Below are 24,510 nucleotides of genomic sequence, written 5' to 3' on the forward strand. Positions count from 1 at the left end.
GCCTGGATGGCCCTGGGGTAGAAGCTGAGCTTCAGTCTGTTTGTCCTTGCGGCCATGGTCCTGTACCGCCTTTTCGAGGGCAGCCGGGCCCTTAACCTAAATGATAACTATGCCACTCTACTTTATTATTTAAACTGAGCAAAGTCTGAAATGTTTTATTTATTATTTATTAAGTTTAACTGTAAATATTATTTCCACACTTTTTAATAAGAATAGTTTTTGTGTAATTGATATAAACGAAACCGTGATTTCTCCTAAATATAGACTTAATATAGGCTTAACGTATGATGATTTCTAGGGAATGACGAATACAATTCTCTCTCAGAATCTTTTAATGATTTCTCAGAGGTTTCAAAACAATAGATGTTATCACCTCACTTCAACAATGAAATAACATCTTATATATTGACTGAATAACACTCAATGTAAATTGTGCAATTTCAATGTAGAAAACCTAATGATGGTGTGATAGTTTCAGAAATGCTCATAAGCCTTAGGATTTCCCTCACACATAGAACACAATATCTCATTTATAGTGTGCATGGAAACTCATAACTGCTGTTTGACTATCTTTGTGCTCTGTGAATGCCTTGTCCTCCATATCACATGACTACATAGGTGAGCCAGGTTTTACACTGTCATCTACAGCTAGTCATTGTACTCAAAGTATTTCAAGTGTTTCAGGTTTTCAAGGTTCAAACCCTGTACACAACTACCTCCATTATGTACTGTAGATGGACCAGTAGATAATGTTGAAGAGAACGTAAGACCCTGGAAAGATGGCCCGAGAGTACTTGTCTATGGCGTGCGTGTTGATCCACATGCTGTTGTAGGGGTTGGAGCCAACATGGCCAGTGACTTGGTCACTCTCCAGGGCCAGCTGTACCATCATCCTCTCATGCATCAGCCCATTCTCCAGGGGCATGCTGTAGTTCCCTGTGTTGTTGACATCCTCCGCGTTGTAGCTGCCAGTCATCATGTCAGGGTGGGGCATGCCACAGGTGCAGGACAGCTGCAGGTCAGGCCCAGATGCCTGGTTGATTACAGTTGAATTCAACTATTCATCTCCACAGTGGCAACTGTGGCTGGGCTAAAAACTCATAATAAAAAGGCTGATTTTAACACCATGTATACATGGATTGTTGTAAGAGCACTTACCCTTTCCCGAAGCTTCATCTCCTTGCGTTCCTGCCTTGTAGACAGGTAGTTGACAGCAGCATACTCGATCACCAATAGGAATACAAACACAAAGCTGACCCAGAGGTACATTGTCCACAGCTTTGATGTAGGAGACCCGGGGCATGGAGGCGTTCACTCCAGTGATGATGGTGGACATGGTGAGCACTGTGGTGATACCTGAAGCATAGTCAACACATGACCCCTGGTTAGAGCTGTTTAAAACGTAGGGATCCAGGTCTGGCTAGAACAGGGAAAATACCAAGACACAGGCCAATCAGAGAGGGCTCTCACCCAGCGGGACTCTGGCAGGGACGGGGGGTCGATCCAGAAGGACACCCAGGACACCATGACCATCAGAGTGGCAGGGAAGTAGGTCTGGAGCAGGAAGAAGAAGATGTTTTAAACAATAAACGTTTTAAACAAACAACATCCACTTCATGTCAACTAGAATACACTGAAAAACACTCCCAAATTGGATACATATGAGGAATTCCTCTCAAAGTGGTACAATTATTATGGTTGTTACCAGTGATGCCGGTAACGCGTTACTAAGTAACGCGTTACTCTAATCTGAATACTTTTTTCAGTAACGAGTATTCTAACGCGATACTATTTCCAAATCAGTAATCGGATTAAAGTTACTTATTCAAGTGACTGTGCGTTACTATTGCGTTACTACCTCATAACTTAGGCTAAATGCAGTATTTCTTTGTAATGTTCGATAGTAAACAAACATTTGTTTGCTTTTCTCGTGTCTTGGGGAGTGACGTCAGTGCTCACGTTTTCAACACGAGGTTGCAGCAGAATCGCTCACGTGTATCACCACGCTGATTGCACAGTGTAAACAGAAGAATGGAGCGAGAACAGAGATATGCGTTAAATAGCTGGAAATATAAGGATTATTTTGAGTTTGTGTCAGCAAAGGATGACAAGAACATAAATGTTCGTTGTACACTCTGTGCTGGCAAGAAAATATTGTCCTGTTGTAAAAGCCTGAATGGTCAGGGTAGGTTTTAGGTTTTGTGAAACCACTCCTTGCTAGTTACTGTTAAATAAAGATTATATTTATTTTATTGTTTAAAAACAAGTATTTATGTTGGTTGAGGCAAAGAAAGACTCTTTATTTTGTTGTTTTAAGTTATTGTTTAAAGTTTAATTATGTAATTTAAGTTACTGTTAAAATAAAGTGAGTTTTGTCAAAACCAGTTTTCATTTTTATGTTGCGGGGGGGGGGGGGGGGGTCGGGTGCCTAGGCAGCTGCCAATAGTAACTAAAAAAGTAACTAGTAATCTAACTTAGTTACTTTTAAAATCAAGTAATCAGTAAAGTAACTAGATTACTTTTTAAAGGAGTAATCAGTAATCAGTAATCAGAATACTTTTTCAAAGTAACTGTGGCAACACTGGTTGTTACAGTAGTCACTCATTGGGGACACAACTCTGCAGTACAGGTAGGCCTACATCAGACCTCAACAACGTTATATGTTCTACCAGCAGGGGGTGCTAAAGAGAGGGAAAGGGGGCTCCCCATTGAAATTGTTTTAGATATTAAAATACACTCTGCTTTATTTCCAAGGAGGACAGTGTAATAAATATGGTTGGTGTACACATATTAACAGTATTCCGTTACGTCAAGAATTGTCTGTGCTTTCTGCCTCACTTAGAAGTGTGATAGCAGGTTTTACAACCAAAAGTGTTGAGTTACAAAGAGACAAAAGTGTTAGTATGCCATAGTCTATAATATGACATTATCTGTGTAAATATAATTTAGGAAAATTAAAGATCTGGTAAGGTTTTTTAATACATTTCAGAGCTCAGGCTTTTAGCTGCATTACTTAGCCTACTTCTTGAGGACAGGTTTCATGGGGGAACAGATTCTACATACAGTAACAGTAACATTCATGTGAAGTTGAATTATGTATTCATTCAGTTCTTGGTATTGATTACGTTTGATTAAGATTGATTTGAGTTGATTAAGTTCTCCAAACCTTGACACACAGGCTGTTCTTTTTGTTCTGCACCTGGTGTTTACACATGTTTTATTCCCGGGCTCCCCCTTAACAGTGTAACAGTAAGACTGCGTTTCACCCCACCCAGTCCCAACTGACATAGTTCAGTGCATTTGAGCAGCTGTGGCCTCCTCCCATCATGTCCTGGCTGAGGAAGAATGCAGCCTTGGATAACTGTTCTGTTCTCAGTCTCCAGGTATTCTTCCCCACTCAGTCACTTTTCTTTGAGATGAGTTGAAGTTGTTTGCAGACTGCATAATTACAGCCTAACAGTTCATTTTTTCCATCGACTGGAGCATTTTTTCATCATGTCTAGAGGGGGGCTCCTGGGCAAGAACACTGTCCATACCGTCACTGAGGAGCTGAAGTCTCTGTACTATAAGAGGCTGCTGCCCATAGAGAAGTATTACAGCTTCCATCATTTTCACTCCTCCACCCTTGAAGATGCAGACTTTGACAACAAACCCATGGTGCTGGTGATGGGTCAGTATTCAACAGGAAAGACTACTTTCATCAGGTAACGAACACTGTTCTTTACACTAATCAGTAGCTCAAGCCTGGCAAAGAAACATGCCTTGCATAAGTATCTGCTAGATGTGATTGACTTTTTACTGTATGTGTGTGTGTGTGTGTGTGTGTGTGTGTGTGTGTGTGTGTGTGTGTGTGTGTGTGTGTGTGCGTGCGTAAGGTATCTCTTAGACCAAGAGTTTCCAGGGAGTCGAGTTGGACCAGAACCCACTACAGACTGCTTCACTGCCATCATGCATGGGGAGGTGGAGGGAATAATCCCAGGAAATGCCCTTACTGTAGATCCAAATAAACCGTTTCGCAAACTCAACCCTTTTGGAAACACCTTCCTCAACAGGTAATGAGATAAAGAGGCAATGTTGATTCAACATTCTAAATCAAAATCAACAATGCAGAATGCAGACCAGGATAACAGACTAGAAAACTCTGAGTGAACTAGTACTATTGAAAGGAGAGAAAACATGTCAATGTACATCATATTGTTGTTAAGCTTTAGTTATTTTTCCCAAGGTTCCAGTGTGCCCAGCTGCCAAATCAGGTCCTAGAGAGTATTAGCATTATCGACACACCAGGCATCTTAACTGGGACAAAAAGGAGATTGAGTCGAGGTGAGATGCATGAGAGCAAAATTGAATGGATGATGGGAGGGAACCCTAATGTTTGTCTGAAGGGAATTGAGCATTAAATAACACAATATATTTCATCTAAATCAGTTAAAACCAGTTGTTTGAACAGAAACAATGATGACAGTATTGCATGTGTATCCTGCTGGTCTTTTCCCCTAGAAGAGGTGCAGAAGATTGAGTGAGATCATAGTCATGAAACAGAAATAAGAGGCGTGGTCAGATGTTGTATGCCTGTGGAGATGTGGCTGGTGCTGGACCCTGCCTCTCAAACAAAAGGAATGTTGAGGACTACAAGGAAAAGACACTTAAGCAATATCACACGAGAGGGAGTGCTGTTATACTGAATATCAGCACAGCTGTGATTCGATTCAGTATAACAGCACGACCTTGAGTGTGATATTGCTTTTATTCAACAGTTCTACAGCGCCATTTATTAGTTAACAATAATAAGCGACAACAGATTATGATTTCTTAGTTTATTCAATCATAAAAATAAACAAAAAATAGTTCCGCAACTGAACTTCAAATGGACTGTTGCCTAGTAACCTGAACACAAACAATGTAGTCTAATTAACGGTCATTTAGTAGAACATCTGTGCGGTGGAGTAGTTAAAAGTTAAAAGTTTCATGTAGTTAAAAGTCCCAGTGCTGTTATACTGTATATCGGCACTCATGGAATGCCTCTTGTCCAATCAAATTACTTAGTCGGAACTAACTGTTGTATAAGTTGACATATTACACTTCTTCTATATATTTTGTAGCAGTGGCACAGAGTGGCAGACATGACTGTTTTTTATTCAGCAGCCAATAAATCACAATAGCATTTCTATAATCATGCCAATATGCATAACGTGTATTTCTTAATGCGTTAATAAAACAGCTGTACTCTCCTTCCTCAGGATATGACTTCCCTGCGGTGCTGCGCTGGTTTGCAGAGCGCGTGGACTGCATCATCCTCCTGTTTGATGCTCATAAACTGGAGTTCTCTGATGAGCTCACTCGCGCCTTTGGGGCCCTCCGTGGCAATGAAGACAAGCTGCACGTGGTCCTGAATAAGGCAGACACGGTTGACTCCCAAGAGCTCATGCGAGTGTACGGTTCACTCATGTGGTCCCTGGGGAAGGTCTTTCGAACCCCTGAGATCCTCCGGGTGTACATCAGCTCCTTATGGTCGGAGCCACGCCTGCTGTCTGACCATCATCAGCTGCTGGAGTTTGAAGAGGAGGATCTTCTAGCAGACATCAGGAGCCTGCCCTGCAATGCGGCCATACGGAAGCTCAATGATCTAGTTAAGAGGGCACGCTTAGTTAGGGTGAGGCACACTTATGGACCTTGTTCTTTGAATTAGATCTGAATTAACTTCATTAATAACTTTCAAGGGTCATCAAAACATTTACATGTACGTGACCTTATTTTGGAGAGCTGCATTTACTTACGATACATTGTTTTTAGATGTGGTGGCCACAAATGCTGTAGACGCTGTAGACTCTGATGTACAGCTAAGACATGATTTCTCTCCATCTCTGTCCACATCCTAGGCTCATGCACATATCATCAGCTATCTGAAGCAGGAGATGCCTACAATCTTCTGCAAGGAGAACAAGAAACATAACCTGATATACGAGCTTCCTCTCATCTTCTCCAAGATCCAACAGCAGACTCGGGTCCCAGCTGGAGACTTCCCTGACTGTGCCAGGATGCAGGTCTGCCACTGGTTAATATTTTTGTTGCACGGTTATTTTTGTGAGATTTTCCTTGCCCAGAAGAACTCACAATAAGTATTGCAGATTTGTTCAATTGGAGAATATATAAAATCCCTCAACTCTATTTGAACTGCTATTTTGTCTATACCTTTTTTATTATTAGATTTCTCCAAATTGTATATGAAGCTTGCATTAGTTCAGGCAGGGCAGCTGATTCACACATCACCTGTTCAGGGACAACGCTTAAAAGCAGTCAATTCAATTCAATTCAATTCAATGATACTTTATTTATCCCCGTGGGGAAATTCATTTTGCCACGCTACTCTCTAAAAACAACACATAACAACACAACATAAAGGACAGACAATAATACTGTAATAATAGTTTGTGCAATGCTCAGCCATGGTTAAACAGTCTGACGCCATTGGTTGTGAGAGTTATACTTGTTGGTCATCTCACCCACCGCCCCAGCCTCCACCCGTTAGGTCACCCTGTATTTAACCTACCTACAGGGGGGTTGATAAGACACGGGCTCCCTGCCATAGTGATATTCTGTTGTTGTTAAACGTCAGGCAGGGGGCTATACAGAGGGGAGCCATCCAATTACGCAAAACTTAAATGTATTAGCATTTTCATACAAATAATGACTAAACCGATGTACAGTAAGTGTCCTGCCGGACTGAATATATCTAATTCACAGTAATATTTGATCCTGAATTCTAAACTTTCCTACTTTTATTAATGTCTCAGGAACGGCTAATGGGTCAAGACTTCGCTAAGTTCAAGGCTCTCAAGCCCAGCCTGATGGCCTCCCTGGACAAGCTGCTGACCACCGACATCGCCAGGCTGACGCCCCTACTGCACCAGAAGGATCTGAGGGAGGGTTCCCTGCCCCTGCCAGGGGTGCTGGACGGGGCCTTTCTGGGAACTTTCAGGCCTGTCTACAAGAAGGACCCCTTTATGGATGTTACAGAAAACGACGAAAGCTGTGAACAAGGCAGTGAGTGGGTGGTGGGGAAAGATAAACCAAAATATGACGAGATATTCTACAATCTCTGTCCTGTTAAGGGCAAGCTGAGCGGCACCAAGGCCAAAGAGTGGATGCTCAGCTCCCACCTGCCAAACTCGGTGCTGGGTCACATCTGGAGGCTGTCTGACGTGGACTGTGATGGCATGCTGGATGAGGAGGAGTTCGCCTTAGCCATCCACCTCATTGAAGGCAAGCTGGGGGGCCACAGACTCCCTCAGGAGCTGCCTGCCCACCTGGTGCCCCCGTCCAAACGTCTACAGAAACGCTCTGAAGATGTTTAGACATAAAACACGATTGTCCTTTTTGCTGTCTAGCTGTTCCCCACGCATAGCCTCCCTCCTCCAGTTCCTTTCATTATTGCTAGACATAATGAACTGAATTCTATCTTTATTCTGTAGTATATCTAATAGTTACTAATACAATGGTTATGGTAGACCTCCAACTTTCTGAATCGTATTTGAGAACTTAATCTGAACTGTTTAAAAAAATCTAATAAAAAATAAAAATCACTATCATTACGACCAAAGTGTCCAAATCTCCTTTGGAAGGTTAACAATGTTATGTGCATTCATTCAATTGTTATATACCATTTTACAACAGGTTCAATTGTGTTTTCTCCTCCACACACACCCCATCTATGAAAACACATGTCTTTGCTTTTAGTTACCACCATACTAATCAGCGTCTTTGAGCCTGCGACACTTTAAATGAATGTGCAATAACACTATGTGCAATATGACAACCCTAGGGTACATAAGGTTGCAGAGAAATAGGAAATGTTAGAATAGGTATAGCATAGCATAGAGTACAGCACAGTGTTTTATCTGTACAGTATAGTATAGTGGATAGTGTACATAGCCTTTATTTATGTAAACCAGCTCCTTTCCCTTCTTGTCTTTTTAGTTTTTTTTTCTTCTTTCCTAGCACCAGGGGAGCCACGCCTCCCAAATTTCGTTGTTTGGTACCTGTACTATAGCAATGACAATAAAGACCATTCATTCATTCATTCATTCATTCATTCAAAAGCGCTATATACATTTTATGAATTATTATTATTATTAATCTACCAGTGTAACAACTGTATGGCATATTTCATAATTGATGTTCAAATATTGACTCTGTACTAATTACTCTCTACGTAAAGGTTGTATTGTTCCGCTAGCAGTCATGTGGCAATTGTTATACTTGTTTGCTAACAGTCAAAATTCTCTCAAGGGTCTGTCACCTCGATCGATCACTCTCACAACCTCGATCGATCTCTCATCAGATGTCTCTGGGACACCCCACCCCTGGGACACCCCACCCCTGGGACACCCCACCCCACCCCAGAGCAGACACCAGAACCCTCTTCTCATCACGTGACGGTTGAAATGCTGTAACTGGAAGGTCGAATTTCTCAACCAAACCATTTGATTCGAGCTAGTATTAGGGATGGACAGATTGATGAATGCATTTAGCAATTGATTCTTTCTTGTGTTGAAATCACATTTCTATATACATCAATATGTTACGCTTGAACGTTTGAGCATTCTTGCTCCGTGTTCTTGTTCCCACAGAAGGCATGTCTGTCCCTCCTCCCCTCTCCTATAGGCTAGAATAACACGTGTGTCCCTCCTCCCCTCTCCTATAGGCTAGAATAACATGTCTGTCCCTCCTCCCCTCTCCTATAGGCTAGAATAACACCTGTGTCCCTCCTCCCCTCTCCTATAGGCTAGAATAACTTGTCTGTCCCTCCTCCCCTCTCCTATAGGCTAGAATAACATGTCTGTCCCTCCTCCCCTCTCCTATAGGCTAGAATAACATGTCTGTCCCTCCTCCCCTCTCCTATAGGCTAGAATAACATGTCTGTCCCTCCTCCCCTCTCCTATAGGCTAGAATAACATTTGTGTCCCTCCTCCCCTCTCCTATAGGCTAGAATAACATGTCTGTCCCTCCTCCCCTCTCCTATAGGCTAGAATAACATGTCTGTCCCTCCTCCCCTCTCCTATAGGCTAGAATAACACGTGTGTCCCTCCTCCCCTCTCCTATAGGCTAGAATAACACGTGTGTGTAACGGGACCTCATTAAAATGCTCCGTAGCTCGCTCCGCCTTATTTCTTTCGTAACAACATCTAATTTTAAGGAAATAACTTCAAAACGTCTTCCGACATTGTCGGCAAATCTTATAGTAAATAAGACCTCTTGCAACCTCTACCTCTCTCAGAGCAGGGCCGCTGCAACCTGCGACATGGCCGTCAGAATCCACATCACTTACTGGTGGGTGACTTACCGTACACCCTACATGTCAGAATACTATGTTTCTGATGTCTGATTTAACACAATGCACTGCCTGTATTAGAGCATTAGCCTACTGTGATTTCAAAACAGATGTGACTTTTACTGACATGCAGCAATGTTCTCTTTGTCTGTAGTGGTGGATGAGGGTACAAGCCCAAGGTAAGTGGCCACACAGTCACGATCCTCTCGTATCAGAATAGAATCCGAATCAGAATATTTTTTATTGTCAAGTATATTCGCACATACAGGACATTGTGTGGTTGGTGCATAAGAGAACGAGCTATTCGAGCTAATGCCATCGGGGTGTTAACAGTACCGAAGCCATGGGGCTAAAACCCAGAGGCTGACAAACAGCTATAACAGCTTATACTGGGCTGGCTCTGATGTGTTTTGCCCTATTGTCCTTTTGGCTGGATGTGTAACCTGGCCAGGCCATTACATCTCATCGCAGCTCAGCTCAGCTCAGCTCAGCTCAGTTTGTTTGACTGTTGTGTAATTAGGGTATAACTGAGTTACTGTGCTGTCTCCTCTCCAGTTCACCAAACTCAAGATGCTGCTTGAGGATGAATTCCCTGGTGACCTTGAGATTGTGAGTATCTGAAGCAAGTCCACAGAATGTGCACATGTGTATGTAACCTGATCTGTTGAGTTAACAACTTTAAGGTGTTTCATGTTAGGTGAATTATGCCTGGTAATGTGTTCTTTCTCTCTCTCTCGCACACACTTACTCATTCAACAGACTGGTGAGAGCACACCCTCAACTACCGGCTGGTTTGAAGTAGAGGTGAATGGCAAGTTGGTCCACTCCAAGCAGGTATCAGTTGACATTTTAAGTCTTCTTACCTCATTTAGTTGCTCTCAACATGCAAGCACAGGTTGATGAATAAATAGTTTGAAAAGCATAGAAACACTTGTGTCTTCGTCTTTCAGGAGGGGTCAGGCTTTGTGGACAACGACGAGAAGATGACAGCATTAGTGGATGCCATTGAAAAGGTGTTAGGAAAATAAGCTAGTGCTGACAATGGGAGGTGGGAATTTTTCCTTTTTTTAACATTACCGTTGCCTCTTTATTCTGTGTTTCATGTGGTTATCAGTCTCAGTTAATAATCCTTACCCTTTCTGTCTTTCCACAGTCAGTTCATCAGTTTGTCATCTCCCTGACAAGGCAAATAATGATGGTGGTACCCCAAGTGTCGATAACACGGGTGCTGCTTGAAGAACCCTGCCCTGCCATGGAGGCGTCAGACAGAGACCTCCCATAGTACCACTGTGACTTGTGAATACAAACGGAGAACAGTTACACCTTTGTATATAAGTGTACCCATTCTCATATAATATTTGGTAAGAATCTAAGTTACTATTACATACAATTCTAGAATAGTATGAATGAAGTGTAATGTTGATTAAATTACAAGAAAAAAAACGATATCATGATGGAACTGTGTTTTATTAATGTTGCATGTGTATGTACCAGGAGGTGAGGAGGTGTTTGTGTCAGGTTTTGGGCTTATGATTTAAGATGTCAGTTTGGGAGGAGGACTAGTGACTCTACCTGCACACACCTGGCAGGTGTACATTGCTGTCTCCAGTCAGGACAACCTTCTCTTACTCATCGAATTTCTCAACCAAATTTGATTCAAGCTATTAGGGGTGGACAAAACAAGGTGTTACCAAGAGCTTATCTCTAATTATATCATGTAACTGCCCAGTGAAAGCTGAAACTTTCAAAAGGAGAATTCTTTATTTTTTAAACAATATTTTATTAGAAGGAAGTAGAACACAGTACAACATTTATGGGTACACAAATAAGGAATGAAGGTCCTTCTAAAAATGTTTTGCCATATGTATCCACCCCACCCATCAACCAAACACCTATTGCCAATGGAAAAAATATATATATATATTTGTATATATAAATGACGGGAGTTAAATAAAATAAAAGCATCAGGCTATATCAAATGCCCCCATAGCTCTGAACTAACATCCACATGGGATGCATAAAGTCCTCTTATACTGTCATCAAAGGGTACTTATTCACATAACAGCCACACATAATAACAAGTAAACAGAATATTCCAGTTGCTACAGCGCGTGTAAACACCTTATTCTGAATATTACAATGACCCGAATATTGACCTTAATCTGAATATGTGCATGTAAACGCAATCAATGTCACATGATCTGTTTGAGGGGAAAAAACAGCCCATCATGAACATTTAAAGTAGCCTACTTCATAAATACTTGTTGTAACAAAAATTGTAATCAGTGGGACCTTACAAAAGCAATCTTCAATAATATATATTAAAAAATGATGTGGCTAGAATATTAACATTAACAAGTCAATGTTATTTCTAATAGTGAAATTAGACCATTTTATTGTGTGCCATGGAAACTCATGGAAGTAGAGCTGGAGGTTTGTCATTGAACCTTAGCAGGCCTCTTATCTGACTCTGAGCGTTTAACAGTTTAACAGTTTAACAGTTTAACAGTGCTCCCCCTGATTGAGACCATCTGATCTGTATTTGATGTGTTTGGATGTTGTGTAGACATGCTTAGGTACATTGGTTTATATATTTTTTGGTATATGTATGAATGTAACTTGTTATTATGTGTGGCTGTTATGTGAATAAGTATCCTTTGATTACAAGATGACTTGCATCCCTTGTGGATGTTAGTTCATAAGAGTTTGTGATTTTTAGTGAGGGAAAAAGTAAGTAATGAGTTGCTGTGATAATAATCATTTAGAATGTTAACCATATTGCATTGCCAGGGTGAAGAATAGGACTTATTGACTATGTAAATGTATATTTTTTTTTTAAGAAAAACATTTTTGTATAACATTTTTGTATAGCTAAATGTGATGTTGTAATATTGACACAAGGGGGGTCTTACAGGGTTAAAACACCAAATGTTCTTCTGGTTATCTTGGGGGACACACCTGTGAAAACAAATTCAACTTCACACGACAGATCACAGGCCAGGGCTACTTAAGGGCTACCTGGCCTGCAGTTTCATATGTCCGAACCCTGAGTGAGGAGACAACATGAAGGTGATCATTGCTTTTCTCCTGGGCGCTTTGTGCGTGGGGCCCCTCGGGGCGCAGTGCCCGGACCCTGCTACACTGAAAGACGAGAACGAGGTGAAGCTCTGTGCCAGGCTCTATGAGGACAGTCACTACTACGATGAGCAGAGCTGCGGTGGAAAGTACATCGATGCCTATCCCAATGACGACGTCCCCATCCTCCCCTACCGCTGGAACGACCATGTCTCCTCCCTGGTGGTGGCCAGCCGCTGCAGTCTGACCGCCTGGTCTCGTTCCAAGAAGGAAGGGTCCAAAAAGAAGTTCTCCGCGGGTATTCAGCATCGCCTCAAAGACGTGGGCATGGGTCTGTTCGGCACGTGGGACAACGACATCTCAGGATACGTCTGTGAATGCTAGAGGCAGAGAGCATGCAGCAGGCGAAGCCGTCAATAAAGAATCTAAGCAGGATATCAAATAATAAACCATTTCCTCCTGCTAATCATTTGTCATGGATTTCATTTCAGACTCAGCCTAATTAATGTATTACAACGGTTCTTTTGATTGTTTATCAAATGCTACTGGAAATGGAGTGGTAGACACACGTACATGTTCTTGGTCATACCAAATGTATATTTATCAATACCGGTAAATAATGTAAACATTTCAGAGGCAGAGGAGCTTTTCGTCATCTTTAAATTCTGTAGTATTGATAGAACCATTTCAGATGTTTACATACACTAACGGGCAGTGGTGGACTCAGGCTGTTTGAAGGGCAGGGGCGAAAAGAAAAAAAGGGCACCTACTGCACAACATGGGACCCCATCAGTGCACATGGTCAAGTTTAGACCATTGGAAGGGCACCAATAGGGCACATCCTCTAATTTTGCCACTCAAAAGGGCACTTTAGTGGGACGTTTTTCAACTGTGGGGGCACATGGTCAAGTTTAGACCATTGGAGGGGCACCAATAGGGCACATCCTCTAGTTTTCGCCACTCAAAAGGGCATTTTTGCCACTCAAAAGGGCACTTAAGACAGATGTTTTTCAACCGTGGGGGCACGAGGAGGGGCGGTCGCCCCCCCTGCCCCCCGCTGAGTCCGCCAGTGCTAACGGGCCCTCAGCAGCAGAGAAAGTGTTAGTGCAGCAGTACTTTCTCTGCCTTCCAGTGTGAGAGCGGTTAGTTCATACAGGGAAACACCTGCTAATGAGGCACTTGGCATTCAACTCCACGAGGCACTGAGCCCCCTGCTGCCCCCTGGCAACCCTGCAAGCGCCACTTCTGATCGATACATTTTGAGCCGATCAACACCTTTCAATACCTGTTGCATGATGGGGATGAAATCAGTACGACTTTGTTGGCTACTTGACATTTACAAGAGTAGCAAGATCCCAGACTCACAACATGTGTAGAGCGAGGCGTCGTGGAGCCCCGCACTTCTCACGTGGCTTCCTTGAGTTCAGGCTAGACTAGGCCAGAGCCAGAGGGTAACTGTGCAGGGCTTTAAAACACGGTGGTAACAACATGACGGCTATTGAAATCCTCAATAAAACGTCTGATGAATTCTCTGAACAATCACCACAACTGATTGAGTTTATTCATCGGTCGAGTAAATTATTATGTTATATTATATTATTTCCAACATGGTCCTTTGATATTAACATAACATAAAAGACAACAATAACATGTGACAGGTATCTTGAGCATGATTTGTCCAAAACAAACCCAACCCAATTGTAACTCTGTCAATGACAATAAAGTTCAATCTAATCTAATGTAATCTAATCTAAATGAAAGAGCGGATGAATAAGAGAGAATAAGAGAGAATAAGAGAGAGGAAGTACGAAACAATTAGGAGGTTATTCTGTGTGGGTTATACTGAGTGGTTAGTCGAATGTATCGATTGCTTTGGAATAAGGCGTCTGCTATGCAGTCAAAAACACTGATGGGAGTAGGCTAAACATGAAATAAACCAAACAAGCTTCAATAAGGTACCTGGGAGTCAGGCAGTATCATAGTATAAATAAGCAAACGAATTCCAGTCTTACGATACCAGGAAATAGACCACTGGCAATACTAGAACTCTTCACAGCTGACACAAATCAATCATTAAGTCCATAACGAGTGCAGAATCCCAAGTCGCCAGGAGGGGGCGTCGGGAAGTCGTCAGAAATGACTCTGTAACAGGTGGGTGGAGGCAAGTAAAGATATTATAATATGAGAGATATTATATGATATACTTATAAGAGACCTTATAAGGTCATTTAAAGGATTATACTTTGCCTACACCCCCAATAAATTAAATGGGTAAATCTTATGGTATCCTCCTCCCATGGTTATCTTAAAGGTTCATATTTATGGGGGGAGGTACTGTGCAACAGCAGCTGTGTGGAATCAACACTCTGTTCACCTCTCCTGCCTCAGGCTCTTGGTTACTTGTAACTAGTGTTTTCCACATGACTATTACGCACGAACACACAGTGATTGTCAAGCCACATATTGATAGGATGTGTTTTGGATTAATAGCCTACACAGATAGATTTTTTTGAATATTAGGGGTGCTTAAAGCCAGGTTTATGAGGGACATCAATTTCAAGCAAACTGTTAAGAATTACAGACTTATCTGAAATAAATGTCTCTATCTGAATTATCTTATGAGCTAATTGATTGATATCAATGATACGCGATAAGAGTGATAGAGTGATGGAGTATGATAAGAGTGATCGAGTGTGTCAAGAGTGGAAGGTCACACCCCAGGTTGCCTGCTACTGCTGCATTGAGCCCAACATGGGGGAAGAACCAGAGCTAATTATGAGAGGAGGCAACCTATTAAAGCCCTCCTCCCCATCTTACCCCTTAATCTCTCTTTATTTGTAACTGTAAGTGGGTGGAGAGTGTCTTTATTCAACCTGCATCAGACCTCCACATCTACCAACCTGCCTCTTGTTATTGCGGTAAGTACCTACTTAGCAGGTCGAGCCAAATGAGATGTTTTGATATTCATTGTGATCAACTGAGACGGGTGCAAATAGAGCTTTGGTGCATTTGGTCTGGTATTGACAACACACCTAAAGAGTTTCATCTATAGTTTATTGTACAATACATGTGTTGTGTTAATGTTCAGGTCAAAAAGAAAAAGTCATTTTGACATCAACCAGTTCCATTGTTTGCTGTCTTGTATGGAGTTAGGTACAGATAGAAAGCAGAGAGAAAGTGGTGCAGTCAGTGTGCCTGTGTCCCATACCCTCTGAAGAGGCGGCACAGAGAAGACCCATCCAGAGCCTCTCGGTGCTGCATGGTGACCAGTAACGCACCTGGCCAGTGTATGTGGAGGTAGAGGTGACAGTGTGTATGTGGAGGTAGAGGTAACAGTGTGTATGTGGAGGTAGAGGTGACAGCATTTCTGTTGCTACTAGAAGTGCTGCTACACATCACACTAACCACTCTTTACAAAAGAGGACTCAAAACAGGCACTAATGGGTGGTTAGATGAACAGTACTGTACATGCAACAGTAACAGAGAGAGAAGTCACGTGTGTTTCCTTGCCAGGCTAGCGGATGCCCCCTGGGGGACGTTGCCTCTGCATGGCCCCCCCCCTACGCCTCTCCCTCTGAGGCCCTCGCTGTGCCACTTCCAGCTGAGACCCAGGGAGCAGCAATAACAAGCATAGGATAGGAAGCTAAACTGTTCCCATGTTGGAAGAGGACACTAGAGGACACTGTAACACTGTGTGTGTACGTTAACCCTTCTGTCTGACGCATGGCTGGCTGCAGGCTGAGAGAGGTGAGCGTGCAGCGGCAGGATGTCTAATAACATGGCCAAGATCGCAGACGCCCGAAAAACAGTGGAGCAGCTGAAACTGGAGGTCAACATTGAGAGGATGATGGTAAGTGATTCATGAATGGAATCAAGCAGAAAAGGTGCAGCAACAGCTTTACTAGTTCCTGCCCAGGATCAAGGGAGAGTAAACAGGTTTGAAAAGGAAGACATACTGTAGGTTAGATAAAAGCGTCTGCTAAATGGTAAAAATGTCAAATGTAAGTGAATATGACTTTTGCAATGTTTTGATAGCAAAAGGAAAATACCTGTGAAGCTGTTTATGAAGGTTCTTCATAAAATGTGTTACACATATTTGACTGTACAAAGACTTTATTTACATGGTAAAGATGAGGGGGACTGGGTGAAGTTTGTCCAGTTCTCCAAAATGAATGAATAAGGGCTTAAACACCCCGCTCACAGTATCTACACACTCCACCCCACTCACAGTATCTACATACTCGGGTTGGGGTGAATTCAAAGGGTTGTGGCGAAGTGTCAAAGCTTTTTATTTACAATTTACATAACAATGTAAAGAACACACACGACTGAGTTGCTGACTACTGGAACATACAGTTTACCCAGATACTCAGATTGTTTCAATGTATTTAAAAGTCATAGGAAATGAATGCCCCTTTTTCAATTGCCAAATAATAATTCAATTCACTTCCGGAATTGATGTTTAAATGAGTTTAAATGAAATTCCCCCCAACCCTGCTACTTACATTACAATGTTTTTTTTACCACAATGTTTCGTGCAGGTGTCCAAGGCAGCGGCTGACCTGATGGCCTTCTGTGAAGCGCACGCTAAAGAGGATCCTCTAGTGACACCCGTGCCGTCTGCTGAGAACCCCTTCAGGGAGAAGAAGTTCTTCTGTGCCATACTCTAATCCAATTTCTTTAAAATAATGTGTCATACCTCATTAACAAAAATAGCCAGTGCTAAGGTATAATATCAATAATATATTGAAAATGTTGGTTTTGGTGTTCACTCCGTCATCTGTATTAGCCACCTGTGTGCCTACAGGTAGTAGGCTGTACTATAGAGATTGTTAGATTAATATGACTGAATGTAATAAAAACACTAGAAAACGGGGGCAAAGTTCTGTGAATCTGGCTGGCCAATAAACTGGCTTTCAGGCACTTCCTTGACAGGAATATTACACATTAACTTTCACGTCATCTCCATAAACCATAATCAGAACTCAGGGCCTAACCACTTCCACAGTGCCATGTAAGGAAGGATTCCAGTTTGATTTGTTTTAAAAGCTTTTAATAACATGAATAACTAGGCTACATTATGGCTGTGTAGACATTAGGATGAAACTTCATGAAACTCTGCATATGAAGCCACGACCAAAAAAGATGAGTTAATCAAGTTAGCGTTGAAATACACCCAATAGAAACCCTATTATGAACAATTCATACACATCATGGTGACATCATGAACAGGAAGGAATGTAATAAAAATACAAAACAATATTTAACAAAACAACAAGATATTGCACTCATAATTATGCAAATCAAGAGAAAAATAAAACATTCTCTTGATGCTTATAAGGGCTCTAAAAGACCAAAGAATCATTGAATAGATAGATGGGTAGGTAGCCTATAAAAACAGCACATGGCTACAACCACTTGTTAAACCATTTGTCTTAATAACATCATTTCATCCTCAGGAAATGGGTCCTTGGTGGAAGTCAAGTCTTCCTACTCCTTTTCGGACATGTTAAGTAAATAGTGTTTTTTGTTTTGTTTTGTTTTTTCTTGTTTTTGTTTAGTTTTTTCTTGTTTTTGTTTTGTCTTTTGTTGTTATAACTATTTCTTTTTACACATGTTCGAAATAAAGCTTTCATTCATTCATTCATTCAAGTCATGCAAATCATGGGCGCGGTCACATGATGCTTTGCGATAGCCTCTCCAGGTAAACCCACAGGTGTGCACAAGAGGCACTTCAGGAATAGGGAGAGGAGTTCAACTGGGAAAGTGGCACATCGAATACGGTATGGATATTATTTTTAACCTTCTCTGTTCAGTTGTGGCTGTTGATGTAGGCGACCTTGAATAACTGTTAAAAAAAAAAAAAAACACTAATATGGAAGATGTCGATAAGGGTACAAAGTCTATGGTGCTACCTAGTATGTGGCCCCGTACGCCCACATGACTGAAACAGGCACGCGTCTTGACTTCTTAGGCTATATATATATATTATATATATATATATATATATATATATATCGTTTAATTACGTTTAATTCCATTGTATATATACAAATGAACTTATATCAAATTGCATATTTAAAATAAAAAAATAAAAAAATAAAAACTTTGACAGATTATTGATTTAGTTTTATTGATAATGCAATTTAAATACAAAGTCAATGAAAACACAATATTGGCTCCAACGTTGAAAGCTATGCAGCGATCCAACTACAGCGACCAATCTAGAAAAACTTGTCTGACAATTCAACTATGTATGTAAACACACCTGACAGATGTGCTCTGCCGAAACCACACAAACATGCTTGAAATCGATAGAATATTAACACCGTTTTTAGGTTGTGTGTAAAATCTCCTACACAATTAGTATACAAATACAATTCAAAAACGGTCTTATAACCAAGTGACACCGTACCGTTTAAAAGGACACCAACCCGCATCAGAAGGTCGTTCTTCAAATAAAGCGTGACGTCATCATGCCGGGCACCTTTGCACAATTTGTTGACAGTCCTGGGTGAAGCAAACACGACCAACCTTGAGTAAGCATGTTTTCTGATAAAGGCATGACTAATAGTTTGTTTTGCGTTTCATTGGGAACAAGAGAGAACAGAAAATGTTGTAGATTGTCTTTAAAACAACTTAAGCTCATCTTATATAGGCAGCATTTTGATACTGACCAGATCCTGCAATTGTACAATTGCATTGTAGCCTTACAACAAGTTAGGCAATCTTGCCAATGCCTCCTTATGAATCACATTCACTTTCATCTCTACACAATTCTCCTTTTGGAATGTGCAAGTAGATTTGCATTTTGACTTTGCAAGACAAAATATTTTTGGTATCTCCTGAATACACAGGAGGAATTGCAAGAAATGTAGGCTACCTTTGAAGAAATAAACAAAAGGAAAATGTTATTGTTAAGTTTATTGTTTATATGCATATTGCATACTGTATACATTTGCATAGCCTACTAGTGGTTAGTTTGCTTGAACAATAATTGTTCATTATTGTACATTAATTGTCACAGAATACTTTGCTGATTCCATCATTCATATGCATGATATCTGTCATGGGTACACAGGAAGATGGCCAACTTCAAGGGGCATGCTCTTCCTGGGAGTTTCTTTCTGATGTTTGGCCTGTTGTGGTCAGTGAAGTACCCACTGAAATACTGCTGGAGGAAGTCTCACCCTAAAGGAAAACAACAGCTGCCCCCGTTCTTCAACAGGATAGACTTCATCGAGGGGGTCATGAAAATATTCTTTGCCTTTGTAGGTAAGTGTCCCCCTGGATCATTCACTCATTCACCCTGTCAGACATCAAACACCATTCACCCCGTCACATCAAACACCATTCACCCTGTCACACATCAAACACCATTCACCCTGTCACACATCAAACACCATTCACTCTGTCACACATCAAACACCATTCACCCTGTCACATCAAACACCATTCACTCTGTCACACATCAAACACCATTCACTCTGTCACACATCAAACACCATTCACTCTGTCACATCAAACACCATTCACTCTGTCACACATCAAACACCATTCACTCTGTCACATCAAACACCATTCACTCTGTCACACATCAAACACCATTCACTCTGTCACACATCAAACACCATTCACCCTGTCACACATCAAACACCATTCACTCTGTCACACATCAAACACCATTCACTCTGTCACACATCAAACACCATTCACCCTGTCACACATCAAACACCATTCACTCTGTCACACATCAAACACCATTCACCCTGTCACACATCAAACACCATTCACTCTGTCACACATCAAACACCATTCACTCTGTCAGACATCAAACACCATTCACTCTGTCACACATCAAACACCATTCACTCTGTCAGACATCAAACACCATTCACTCTGTCACACATCAAACACCATTCACTCTGTCAGACATCAAACACCATTCACTCTGTCACATCAAACACCATTCACTCTGCAGGTCTTCCAGAGGGTTGCTATCTGACCCTTGTCCTCACATTAACAGGCATCATGGCCGAGCAGTTTGTGCCTGACGGCCCCCACGCCCACCTCTACGACAGCGACAGTAAGTCGTGGGTGAAGCTGATGAACTGGCAGCACAGCACCATGTATCTGTTCTACGGGATATCTGGAATCGCAGACGTCCTCACCACCTCATCACTTCCTGTTCCGCCTGGTCTCGACCGCCTGGCTCTGGCCCTGGCTATCTTTATTGAAGGTGCAGTATGAAAGGTTAATTATTACCCCCTACTCTGCCTGTGTGCAGAGTTGTGGCTGTGGGGCGGCTGTGACTCAGGAGGTAGAGCCGGCGTGTCATGATCGCAAAGGTCGGTGGTTCGATCCCCGGCTCCCCCTGTCCACGTGTCGAGGTGTCCTCCTCAAGACACTGAACCCCAAATCGCTTCCAACGAGCAGGCCGGCACCTCGCATGGTAGCTTGGTGTGTGAAAGTGTGTGTGAATGGGTGAATGAGAGGCCGTTGTAAAGAGCTTTGGAATAAGGTGCTATATAAGTCAGTCCATTTAGGCCTACTGTTATTGGTAGGTATACATACATATTTTACCATCACTGTTATCAACTGGTCCCTTGATCTTTCAACTGTAGACACTACAATAGTATCTGCACATTTGTATTCATTAATAGCCTAAACGCTTGGTTCTCCTCTACCCTGCAGGGTTCCTGTTCTACTTCCATGTGCACATGCGCCCCCCTCTGGACCTGCACATCCACTCCCTGCTCCTGGTGGCTGTGTTTGGGGGGGCAGCCAGCACCATGCTAGAGGTGTTCCTGAGGGACAACATAGTCCTGGAGCTGTTCAGGGCCAGCCTGGCCATCCTGCAGGGCTCCTGGTTCTACCAGGTAACGCTTCACCACCACCACAAACGCTATCACTTTTACCTGAACCCTTTCTCCTTCCAAAAGAGCGAGCACTGACAAAAACAACCTGACAACTAGTGTAAAACGTTCATTTCACTGATGTGCCTAGCCCTAGACCGACAGAGAGGGCATACACACTAAGAAGGCCAATTCAAAGGTTAGTTATTACTTTTGAACATTTTTTCTTTCAGATTGGATTTGTCCTCTACCCTTTAAATGGCCCAGTGTGGGACCTGACGTTACATGACAACATCATGTTCATCACCATGTGCTTCTGTTGGCACTTTGCTGTGGCCCTCCTGATTGTTGCTGTCATCTTCTGCATCATCTGCTGGTGAGTCTCTGTCTTCTGACACTGCTTGTATCTAATATTTAATTCGGTTGTTAAGTCGTGACGTGTTTCCGGGTCCAAGGTTGGCTGAAGCGCTCTCTTCGAAATGCTGTACACTGGTACTCTGGTGCGGGGAATTTTTTATTTGGACCCGGAAATTGCTAAACGTCAGACTTAACAACCGAATTGATTTAATAATAGATAGTGCCACCAAACGGGTCACGGTTTCAATTGAAATGTATATTTCTAAAATGAACCCAGGAAAGTGACGAGTTTCCTGGCTACATAGTGGACAGGCTTTTTACTGCATTGAGTTGCATCTTGTAAGAAATACGCTATACAAATACAATTTGATTTGATTTTGATTTGAGTGAGAACCTGACCATGTGACCAGGACCGTGTCCTAGTGATGATATTCCATTTAATTGTCTGTTCCCCTTTCATCAATACATTGGTAAAGCTCATCTTAGATGGGTAAATGCACTTCTAATTCTGGTCCACTCTCATTCATTGTTTATTTGTCTTTTGGTCCTAACAGCACAGTACATAGATGTGCAACAAGGAGAGGTGACATGGAGATGGGAATGAGAAAGACCTCCAGCTCTCAGAAAGCTCTGCTCCAAGACTCAGAGGAAGAGTAGACGTAATGAAGTGTTTCAATCCCGCTCTCCATAATGTGGATAATGTTCTGTTTATATTTAGACAATATAGATTATCTCTGGTTCTGACCCTGAAGTAATGCCATGCTGTCCTGCGTCTGTATGTCCTCTTCCAATTTGCACATTTGTACTTTACTCAATAAAACAATGTTTGATCAGATTACATTTTAGCACAATCATTCCTAAAGGATCATACTCTAAATAAAATAGATCACTGAACCCTGACAAATTCATTGGTTGCTATGAGATTTAGGTTAAGTAGAAACATGCCACTAGACCAAACTTTATATCCAACAACCTACATTCCACTGAGGGGAGAGTACCAGAAACCGTTTTATGAAACATTAACGTTTACCTGACATTGTTTCCTCCGCTCTTAAGACAGTGTAAATATTTGCATTGTCCGTTGCTATAGCAACATGCCTTTTCCCGCCCCCAAACAGAATGTCCGAATTACACTGTGTTTTTCATTCACTCTGGTTGTTTATTTTCAAGAAACAAAATACTCTTACTTACAATACCACATAGAAAAAAATACTGTATTACATCAGAAGCAACAATTGTCAACACATTCAAGCAAATCAGAGACCAGATTTGCAGTGTCACAAGTAGCACTCAAACACTACTAACCCTTATCTATGACAAGGTTCACCACGGACACTTATCTTATTACTACACACAAAGGGTATCTGGAACATTATATATGCTAACTGGATAAGCAATCAGTTCAATGTTAAAGTGAATGCAAATGTTGTTGTTTTTTACAAAAAAAGGGAGCCATGGGTGGGGTGAGAATAGACCATTCATTTGTTTCCAATTAGGCAAAACTGGAATAGTTTCAGTCTAATTTGCATGTGACAATTACGTCTGACATTACAAACTGTTGAATGAACTGGGTTCTGACAGTTTCGTAGTGTGTCTTTGCACAACAATGAGAGTGAACCTCTCATGCGTCCCTCCCAGGCACCAGTGTCCTGCTGGAGGTTGAGAGAGCAGGAGGGCTGCGGCTTCCAACCCTCCATGCCTCTGGAGCATAGGTCTGGCTCTGACCTAGTAGCCCAGTAGCTGGCTTTGTACCAGCATCTCAGTACAGGGCCCAGTAGCTGGCTTGGTACCAGCGTCTCAGTACAGGACCCAGTAGCTGGCTTGGTACCAGCGTCTCAGTGTGGCGGTGGGTCAGGTGTTCGTTTGGGTGAGGGTGCCGTGGTGACCACGACCGTGGACACGGACTTGGGAGAGCCAGCAACCGAGCGTTGTTGGATCTGCTGGGCTGGGACTGTCTGGATGCGCACCTGCAGGAGAGAGAGAGAGAGATCAACCAACTATTACTGTTCTAGTACATACAGAGATCACATGATCACTATTACTGTTCTAGTACATACAGAGATCACATGTTCACTACTACTGTTATAGTACATACACAAATCACATGATCACTGTTATAGTACATACACAAATCACATGATCACTGTTATAGTACATACACAAATCACATTCACTGTTACTGTTCTAGGACATACAGAGATCACATGATCACTATGACATCACCCTCCTCCTCCACCTGAGTGCAGGTGTGTGTTGAGTAAACAGAGTGTAGAGCTGCTGACCTGGGTGGCCTGGCCTTGTTGCTGTAGCTGCTGCAGCTGCTGAGCCGTGACAAAGCTGACGGGCTTGTTCCCAGCGATCAGTTTGGTGCCTGCAGGCATGGTGGTCAGGATGATGTTCCTCCCCAGAGTGCTGATGCTGCTCCGAGGAGAGAGGGAGAGAGAGGGAGAGGGAGGGAGGGAGGGAGAGAGGGAGGGAGGGAGGGAGAGAGGGAGAGAGGGAGGGAGAGAGGGAGAGGGAGGGAGAGAGGGAGGGAGAGGGAGGGAGAGAGGGAGGGAGAGGGAGGGAGAGAGGGAGAGGGAGGGGGAGAGAGGGAGAGGGAGAGTGAGAGAGGGAGAGGGAGGGAGGGAGAGGGAGAGAGGGAGAGGGAGAGAGAGAGAGAGGGGGAGGGATAGAGGGAGAGGGAGAGGGAGAGGGGGAGGGATAGAGGGAGAGAGAGAGAGAGAGAGAGGGTCATTGACAGGCTTGACGCCATGGGGGACAAGAATTCCCAAAACACAACAAACGGGTTGGGTTGGACAGTGTACCCGTTCGGCTCCATGAGCCGAGAATGAGCTTTCCATACACACGACTGTGACGCACTAAAACTAAACGCTATACCTTTAAGAAACA

The 24,510-nt window shown here is 42.5% G+C and overlaps 6 protein-coding genes across 7 annotated transcripts in view; 5 read left to right on the forward strand and 1 right to left on the reverse strand.

Moving 5' to 3' along the window:
• Window positions 1-3,495: 3,495 nt before the first annotated feature.
• LOC308174393 (EH domain-containing protein 2-like) lies at window positions 3,496-7,355 on the forward strand (the record flags this gene model as incomplete). Its single annotated transcript, XM_080549472.1, has 6 exons — window positions 3,496-3,704; window positions 3,876-4,052; window positions 4,226-4,323; window positions 5,241-5,653; window positions 5,880-6,044; window positions 6,795-7,355. 6 exons carry the CDS (start codon window positions 3,496-3,498, stop codon window positions 7,353-7,355), a joined length of 1,623 nt encoding a protein of 540 aa, XP_080405598.1.
• Window positions 7,356-9,142: 1,787 nt separating this feature from the next.
• Window positions 9,143-10,757, forward strand: selenow1 (selenoprotein W, 1; the record flags this gene model as incomplete). Its single annotated transcript, XM_080549586.1, has 6 exons — window positions 9,143-9,330; window positions 9,486-9,510; window positions 9,887-9,940; window positions 10,091-10,165; window positions 10,282-10,379; window positions 10,485-10,757. 5 exons carry the CDS (start codon window positions 9,143-9,145, stop codon window positions 10,357-10,359), a joined length of 420 nt encoding a protein of 139 aa, XP_080405712.1. The 3' UTR covers window positions 10,360-10,379; window positions 10,485-10,757.
• Window positions 10,758-12,381: 1,624 nt separating this feature from the next.
• On the forward strand, window positions 12,382-12,850 carry LOC308174526 (syncollin-like). Its single transcript, XM_080549615.1, has one exon. The coding sequence runs from the start codon at window positions 12,395-12,397 to the stop codon at window positions 12,788-12,790; it is 396 nt and encodes a 131-aa protein (XP_080405741.1). The 5' UTR covers window positions 12,382-12,394; the 3' UTR covers window positions 12,791-12,850.
• Window positions 12,851-15,285: 2,435 nt separating this feature from the next.
• Window positions 15,286-17,904, forward strand: LOC308174496 (guanine nucleotide-binding protein G(I)/G(S)/G(O) subunit gamma-8-like). Of its 2 annotated transcripts, XM_080549577.1 has the most exons (3): window positions 15,286-15,324; window positions 16,144-16,256; window positions 16,948-17,904. In XM_080549577.1, the coding sequence occupies exons 2-3, from the start codon at window positions 16,173-16,175 to the stop codon at window positions 17,074-17,076; spliced, it is 213 nt and encodes a 70-aa protein (XP_080405703.1). In that variant the 5' UTR covers window positions 15,286-15,324; window positions 16,144-16,172; the 3' UTR covers window positions 17,077-17,904. The 2 variants fall into 2 exon arrangements, with proteins under 2 accessions (XP_080405703.1, XP_080405702.1); XM_080549576.1 differs by lacking the exon at window positions 15,286-15,324 and having other exon boundaries at window positions 15,992-16,256.
• A 241-nt stretch (window positions 17,905-18,145) lies between these two features.
• Window positions 18,146-22,423, forward strand: LOC308174661 (transmembrane protein 45B-like). The gene is made up of 6 exons (XM_080549766.1): window positions 18,146-18,189; window positions 19,488-19,681; window positions 20,433-20,645; window positions 21,101-21,285; window positions 21,495-21,637; window positions 22,173-22,423. The coding sequence occupies exons 2-6, from the start codon at window positions 19,492-19,494 to the stop codon at window positions 22,273-22,275; spliced, it is 834 nt and encodes a 277-aa protein (XP_080405892.1). The 5' UTR covers window positions 18,146-18,189; window positions 19,488-19,491; the 3' UTR covers window positions 22,276-22,423.
• A 1,030-nt stretch (window positions 22,424-23,453) lies between these two features.
• Window positions 23,454-24,510, reverse strand: part of LOC308174394 (uncharacterized protein) — a gene marked incomplete at both ends in the record, with an annotated part of 43,336 nt that continues 42,279 nt past the window's right edge. Inside the window, 2 exons of the mRNA XM_080549473.1 lie at window positions 23,454-23,585; window positions 23,901-24,036. Coding sequence (XP_080405599.1) covers window positions 23,454-23,585; window positions 23,901-24,036 — 268 coding nt within the window. The remainder of the gene's footprint in view (window positions 23,586-23,900; window positions 24,037-24,510) is intronic.

This window comes from Nansenia antarctica (genome assembly GCF_963989245.1).
Source record: "Nansenia antarctica genome assembly, chromosome: 20".
Classification (NCBI taxonomy): Eukaryota; Metazoa; Chordata; class Actinopteri; order Argentiniformes; family Microstomatidae; genus Nansenia; species Nansenia antarctica.